Source organism: Lagopus muta, chromosome 14 (genome assembly GCF_023343835.1).
Source record: "Lagopus muta isolate bLagMut1 chromosome 14, bLagMut1 primary, whole genome shotgun sequence".
NCBI classification, from domain to species: Eukaryota; Metazoa; Chordata; class Aves; order Galliformes; family Phasianidae; genus Lagopus; species Lagopus muta.
In genome coordinates this window covers 16,559,228-16,566,664 of record NC_064446.1, presented here as the reverse complement: position 1 = coordinate 16,566,664, position 7,437 = coordinate 16,559,228, and the positions used below count along the sequence as shown (strand labels likewise).

The following is a 7,437-nucleotide window of genomic DNA, read 5'->3' as shown; positions in this document are numbered from 1 at the left end:
ACAGGAAGAAGAGGAGAGGAGAGGAGAGGAGAGGAGAGGAGAGGAGAGGAGAGGAGAGGAGAGGAGAGGAGAGGAGAGGAGAGGAGAGGAGAGGAGAGGAGAGGAGAGGAGAGGAGAGGAGAGGAGAGGAGAGGAGAGGAGAGGAGAGGAGAGGAGAGGAGAGGAGAGGAGAGGAGGAAGGGAAGGCTTTGTTACTTAGGTACATTGATTGTATATTTTATACGCATCCAAAAACAATTCTGCTTCACTCAACTTGAGCCAGGCAAGCCAGAAGGTGGGACAGCCCTTTAAGTGTTGCAATATTCTGCTCATTTAAGGCAGTGGGTAAAACCAAAACTCCAATCTACTGCCATCCAAGGGTATTTCAAAGCAGCCCAGCACCTCACAGCCCTGGCTGGGGAAGGTGGGAGAAAAAAGCATTGCCAGGCTTTACAGAATGCCTCCATTGCCCCAACCTCTTCAGCCATTTACCCAGAAGGCAGATGATCAGAAACATACGACTCGCTGCAAGGTATTGCACAACGCGTGCCATTATGGTGATGGGAAATCAAACTGACTGGGAGTGTCCAGCACCTACACTCAAGCAAATGGAGCTCAGCTGGGAGCTGCATGACTGCAGGAGGGCTCCGGTACCACCAGCACTGGGCTGAGCAGCCCCAGTCCAGTGCCTGAGACTTCAAACCAATGCATGCAGCAGCACTGCCCAGCAGGATGGTGGGCTCTGGGCTGTTCAAAGGTCTGGCAGCACTGTGCTACGCTCAGGGATCTTCACTGCATGCCTGTGTCTATCAGTCGTGTGCTTACTGGGCAGGAGTGCAGCTCTGCTCATGTGTATCGCTGGAAGCCGACAGTGGGCACGGAAATATAAACACAGGAACACGGCTTATCATTTTCATTTCTTTTATTTCCTTTTTTATCGACCTTCCTGCCACCCATCCCCGTGGTTCCTATTCTTCCACATCCTCCAAGTCCCTTTCTGGGAACTGCTGGCACAGAACACACAAGGATGCAGCACGGACCCTCCATGCAGCTCTCAGCAGTGCTATCGTGCTGCTTTGGGGTGCCGTGGTCCTCGGGGTGCTGTGCACGTTGGATGCAGTGACTGACCCTCCCAGTACATTCCCTAAGTGCAGCTGAGTGCTGGCCAATTCCCACTGCACTAAAAATAGCCCCATTCTGACCCTTATTTTTTTTCCACTTCCTTTCCTCCTTTACTCGTGCTGCACCGAGCCGGCGGGTCCGCGGGTGCGCATTTGGGGATCGCTGTGGGGTCAGAGGTCCTGTGCTGCAGCTCACCTGCCCCCACCCGGGGTCAGGGGTGAAAACACAGAACGGGGGAGGGGAGGAGGGCAAACACCGAATGTTTGTGGGCTGAGTCCCTTTTGTCATGCAGAGGCAGCCCTCGGTGGGGCCGAGAACCGTGCCAGCGGAGCCGCAGGACGTGCATAGCCGTCCCATCGCCGTCTCATCCCTGTCCCATCGCCGTCTCATCCCTGTCCCATCGCCATGTCGCTGCCGTGCCGTGCCGGGGGGGGGCGGTGCTCCCCCCGCTCCGCTGGTGCTACAACAGCCTGATTTCCCCGAAATGATGCCGGATGCAGCGACCAATCAGCGGCGCGACCGTCCTCCAGCGGCGGCGCTGATTGGTGGAGCCGCTGCCGAGCCCGGGCGGCGGGGAATCCCGGCCACCGCGTTATACCCGAGGGCGCGACCCGCGGGCGGCAGAAGTGGCTCGGCGGCCGTCGAGCACGGACGGCTCCGCTCGGCTCCGCTCGTCGCATCTCGTCGCATCTCGTCGCAGCTCAGCACAGCACAGGATCTCACGGCGAGGTGGGTCCCGGCGTTCTCCGCCCCCTGCTTTGGCTGCATGGGTCCTCAAGGGGACACGGCTCAGCTCGGTCCGGTCCGGCTCGGCTCGGCTCGCCAAGCGGAGACACCGCCAGCCTGAGTTATGCTGAGGTGCTTTTGGGGTGTCTTAGGTGCCGCTGCGCCCGTCATGCTGCAGCCTTCGAGGGGCACCGGGCATCCTTCGGGGGCTGCGGCCCCGCGCCCACAACACGGACAGGACGGGACGGGACGGGACGGGACATCCTCCGCGCCCTAAGGGGACGGCGACGTCTGGGCGCGGCCGTGGCTTTGTTGCTCATCAGGAGCCAGCGCTGGATTCTGGGGTTGCGCCCTGCCGGGCTGCACACACCCTGGCCCGGCTCGACTCGGCGCCGTCTGCCCTCTCTCCCGGCTCCGAGAACTTTGCGAGCCGTTGTCTCGTTGCTTGGGAAAGCCGCAGCCCTATTGTTCGGGAGCGGCTGTCCTCGGGCAGCGCAAACAGGAAGCTCCGAGAGGGGCAGAGCGGAGCGGGGCGGGGGGGGAGGACGGCCGCAGCGCTGCACTCCGGGGGGGGGGCAGGGGAGGTACGGCGGAATCGCCGCTTCGCTCGGCGCAGGAAGCGAACTTGGAGCGAGAGGCTGTGCAGAGAGGTACCGGGTGGCCGCACAGAGGGGCGGCGCGGGGGTCCTCGCTGCTTGCTTTGCCCCCCTCCCGCAGCAGGACCTCGTCATGCAGCGGGACTCAGGGCAGAAGGCTCTGAAACGGAGCAAAAGACTCTAAACGCGGCTGTGGTCGCTGGGAGAGCTGGGAGATGGGGGCAGTGCGGGGTGGTTGCGGTAGGAGAGGAGAGGTTTCAGCTGACCCCGTGTGTCCCCCGCAGGAAACATGCCTGTCTCAAGGATGCGCATGAGACCCTGGTTGGAAATGCAGATTAATTCCAATCAAATACCGGGGCTGATCTGGATCAACAAGGTGAGCCATCCTTTTTACTATTATTGCTGCATCGTTATTATTATTACTGTATCATTAACCAAGCTTGGTTTTAGTTGATATTAAACATGAGTCAAGATCATAAAGGAAAGAAGAAAATGAATAAGTTTTAAAAAAACTTTTTATTTTTAAAAGAAAACTTCATTTTCAGGAAAGGTGGCTCAGGTTGGTACAGAATGCAGGATTTCAATGTTTTTCTTGACAACTCTCCTATGAGTAATAATAAACGCAGTTTGAACTTGACTGAGAACCAAGAAAACTCATCTCTTGGTGCTTACTGGAGCCAGGCCACCTTCTGTCCCAGCTCAGTAGCTACTCCTACGCCTCCCCCCCACAGGACAGAAATCTTTATCTCTGACCTAAAATAAACTCTCAGTTCATCTCAGGTTGGCGTTGGGAAGCACATCTCTGTTGCTGTCCCACAGGAATGGGATCACCAGGCTTACTGAGTCAGATTTCTGTTTCTGAAGCTTCCAATCCATCCTGAGGCACCATTTAAGCTAGGGCATGGTTTTGGTTGGATTCATGCAGGGTCTCACTGGTAGCCTTTCAAGGGATTCTGTATCCAGGCATACATGGAAAATGTTACACTAGCAGATGAGGTGCAACACGTTGCAGTGGTTCTGGGCTTGAGCTGAGGCTGTTCATTGCTGCTGTACCACTGCACAGAGCTTTCCCAAACCCAACAGGTGGACCAGCAGTTCTTAAATGAGGATGTGAGGACAGGGTTTCAAAGTTTCTGAGCTGCTGCTGAGGAAATTCTTTGCTTAAAGCCATCATTGCAATCTGGCATGTGATGCTTTGGTTTTTTTTTTAATTCAGATTTCTGTTGGTTTAATTTCAGGATAAGATGATATTTCAGATCCCATGGAAACATGCAGCTAAGCATGGCTGGGACATAGAGAAGGACGCCTGCCTCTTCCGGAGCTGGGCCATCCATACAGGTGTGTGCTGGCTTCAGTTCCCCCGCTCATGTGAACATCTCCAGTGTTATCATTCCTGTCCCGGCTTACACCTCAGGTGTTACATGTCAGAGGACACAGAGAAAGAACTTTTCTGGGGTGAAGAACTATCACTGCGATGAAAACACTCAATGTTCATCCCATCTCTTCTTAACAGGAAGATATAAAGTAGGTGAGAAGGACCCTGACCCAAAAACCTGGAAGGCAAACTTCCGCTGCGCCATGAATTCACTGCCCGACATTGAAGAAGTGAAGGACAAAAGCATCAACAAAGGCTCCAGCGCTGTCCGTGTGTACAGGATGCTCCCACCCCTGACAAAGGACCAGAAGAAGGGTAAGCCCTCAGCTTAAGCACTGCTTAGATTTCCTGCTCTGCTTAGGCAGCATCCCAGAGACCTGCAGGCAGCCCTGGGGCTGCTGGGCTTGCTGGTGATGGTTTACACAAACAGCTCATTTGTCCCAAACAAAAGCACTCAGGGGGATGCCCTGGGGTCAGCTTGGCAGCAGTGGAGCTGCTCAGCAGCCCTGCAGCCGTGCTCACCTTTGTCTTATTTCTATTTAACAGAAAGGAAGTCAAAGTCTTCAAGGGAAGCAAGAAACAAGAGCAAGAGAAAGGTATGCATCTGCAGAGGCACCTGAAGGAGCTGAGGGTTTTTTTTTTTTTGGTGGTTTTCAAGCTTAATTTCTTTCGTATGGGAACCTGTGAGTTCTTAGACAACCTATCATGCTTTGTTCTTATTTTTGTAGCTGCACGAGGATATGAGGACGGAGGAGTCAGCAGAACGACTAACCAGCACCCCTCTGCCCGATGACCACAGCAGCTACACCACTCACGACTACACGGGGCAGGAAGTGGAGGTGGAGAACACGTCCATCACCTTAGGTGAGAGCTTCAGCTCCCAGCAGAGAGAAAAGTGCTGCTGGTGCTAAAGCCACAGCGGTGTCACCAAGAGACAGAGCTGCCTGAGGGCTGTGCAGGGGGGAGGAGGAGGAAGAGGGGGATGTAGGGGGGGGTCTGTGCTGAGTGCCACGTGCTGCGGTGGGATCTGCTCTGAGCAGCCCTCCCTGTGCATCCCCAGACCTCTCGTCCTGTGAGGTGAGCGGCTCCCTGACCGACTGGAGGATGTCGAATGAAATCGCCATGGCTGACAGCACCAACGACCTCTACCAGCTCCAGGTGTCCCCTCTGGGTTCGTCCTCAGAAGGTTGGTGTTGCTTCCTGCCCACCTCGTTTTCTCAGCACTCTCCTGGTGCTATGGCAGGATGGAGGCAAGGGTGCCGTGGTGCTAAGAGAAGCAGGAGCTGCTCTGTAGGAAAAGCAGCTTCTGTCAGATGGATTTGGGTTTCTAGAGCTACAACACAGCCAGGGTAGAGAGGAGCTGGGGTGTGCTGTTAGAGTTTGGGCTGTGGAGCTGCTTCTGGACCTCAAGCTGTGAGCATCTCCTCAGTAGCACATGTGGGGCACAGTGGGATCCCATCCCCACTGCCTGCAAAGGGCTCTAAGCCTGTGGAGAAGTGCTCCCATCTGAGCAGGGGCTGGGAAACCTCAGCGTGCTGCTGGTGTGAGACAGGGATGTGCAGTGGTGGTGAGGAAGCAGAAGGACGGCGGCTGCTTCGTGAGAAAAACTGACGTTCAGATCTCTTTTTTTTTTTAATGTGATTACAAAACAGTTGTGGATGAAGATGAGGATGAAATGAAACCACACATGATGAAGGTAAAAACAGCCCTTCTTTTCAATTGAAGTTGTCCAAAATTGCTGTTTGCACCAAGGAAAGAAGAGCAGTAGCTTCCTAACCCATAGATAACCCCATGTGAGCTGAACACATACTTCCTGTAATCCAAAACCCTCATTAAATGAGGAAGCCTGAAAAAATGATTGATAAAAAAGAGGTGATTCTGCAAGCACAAACTTGAGATGCCCTACGTAGAAGCTGGTGAAAGCTGTTGAGTACTGCTAGAAGCAAAGCTTGCTGTATCAGAGCCCACGAGGCCTTCGAGTTCTCTAGAAAGACTTATTTATTTTGCCCATCCCTCTGCCTCGTGTTTGGCTTTTAATCTCCGTCCCCAGACATGGGGCACTCATCCTACTGATAAGGAGATGGGGTTTGTTGATGGAAGGTGCTCCCACCCTCCCTGCTGTGCATTAACTTCCATTAAATGAGGAGTGAGATGAGTTTAGTATAATTAGCATTATCTTAACAAAACCTTCTTTTTTGCTCTGTTTGCCCCCTCTTCTAGCTAGATGAGGATTTACTCGGTGCATGAGGACCCATATTTCCCCTACCCCTCTCCCTCTCAGGCTTTTTACCATCTCCTTACTGCCTTACAGCCATTTGAACCTGCCCAGGACTGGCACACAACCAGCGTTGAGGGGAAGGGCTTCTTCACCAACGAGCCGGGCACGCAGACCATGTGCAGCACGTTTGGCTGCGAGATCGACATGTCTTCAGGTACAGAGCCTTGTGCCATTATGGGCTGGGGGGAGGTACAGGAGAGGACCTTCATCAAGGCATTCCTTGAACCGGGAGGGAGAAACTGGAATCTCATGACATGGGAAAGTGTGAATTCCTCTAATTAGCCTGTTGGGAGTCCGTAGGGAATTTGTTGAGATAAAAAGAGCCTCCAGTAGAAGTATTATATAGATCTGTGCTTCAGTTTTCCTAGCAACATAACAAGGTTTTCTACTAGCGATAGCTTAAAGTGGAGAGCTTAATTAGCGAGCGTTTGGAGTATTGCAGCAAATTGTGAATCAAAGGCATTTGCTCACCTCTGAGGGTGGTTTCCTTTGCTGATACATTGCCATCCATTGGTTCTCACGCTCCCTCTGTTCTGTGCTCATTTCTGTGTCTCTCTGTGCAGGGGAGTTGGAGTTCCACATGCTGGACCAGAAGAGCAGCCTGGAATTCTCCTGGCTGGACACCGTCAGACCCATGCAGGCCATCTCCTGCAGCCTGTAAACCCTTGGCTTCCCAGCCCGTGAACTGCAGTTCTGTAGAGACTCTTAGAGACCTGAAGGGAATGGCAGAAGTCGCTTGTTACTGACTGGAAGAGGAAAGAAGCCGTTTTATTCCGTTTCAGTTTTAGGCCTAAAAAAGCAAGAAAATCTCCATGAGAAGCAGAGGAGCCCATCTCACGCATGGGGCACCGGTGCTGTGCTCCCAAGGTGATGCTCATACTGCGGGCCAGGAGGTCCTGCATCCCCAGCACCCAGCACTTTATTCATGGGGTGCTTAGGAGACGGTGCAATGGGTCTCTGTTGGTTGCTGCTCACTTGTGCAACACTGCTGACATGATGAGCTTAATGACTCTTGTTACACTTAGTCAGAGAAACTGCACTAATTGGCCCTCTCTCTCCTTCCATTTGCTCCAGCACATAGTTCAAGTTCAGATCAGACCTTTCCAGCTCATGTAAATAGTTCTGACCAATAAAATGTGAAAATTCAGTTTAGGCTTTGCTTCCATTTAGCACACTTACCCAGGCTCGCTCATAGGCTGTTATCTGTCGTAGGCACACCGCGTCCCTTCCCACCGAACAGTTGAGGAGCAGCCGCATCATAGAATTTTGCACTGATGAGGGCAGAACTTTTATTTATGCAATGCCTTTCAGAGCTCTGTTCTAGAACTCCTCCTGCCAGCAGATCCTGCAGTTCTGCACCC

General features: G+C 53.3%; 1 protein-coding gene across 1 annotated transcript; it reads left to right on the top strand.

Moving 5' to 3' along the window:
- Positions 1–1,703: 1,703 nt before the first annotated feature.
- On the top strand, positions 1,704–7,223 carry IRF1 (interferon regulatory factor 1). Its single transcript, XM_048961131.1, has 10 exons — positions 1,704–1,830; positions 2,708–2,799; positions 3,662–3,761; positions 3,937–4,113; positions 4,345–4,394; positions 4,527–4,662; positions 4,859–4,984; positions 5,451–5,494; positions 6,110–6,230; positions 6,640–7,223. Exons 2-10 carry the CDS (start codon positions 2,713–2,715, stop codon positions 6,735–6,737), a joined length of 939 nt encoding a protein of 312 aa, XP_048817088.1. The 5' UTR covers positions 1,704–1,830; positions 2,708–2,712; the 3' UTR covers positions 6,738–7,223.
- The last annotated feature ends 214 nt before the right edge of the window (positions 7,224–7,437 follow it).

Excerpts from the sequence above, each read along its gene's own strand:
- IRF1 (XM_048961131.1), top strand. The coding sequence starts at position 2,713 with ATGCCTGTCTCAAGGATGCGCATGAGACCCTGGTTGGAAATGCAGATT. Across the intron at positions 3,762-3,936 it reads GAGCTGGGCCATCCATACAG|GAAGATATAAAGTAGGTGAG; the intron begins GTGTGTGCTGGC and ends TCTTCTTAACAG. Across the intron at positions 4,114-4,344 it reads GACAAAGGACCAGAAGAAGG|AAAGGAAGTCAAAGTCTTCA; the intron begins GTAAGCCCTCAG and ends TCTATTTAACAG.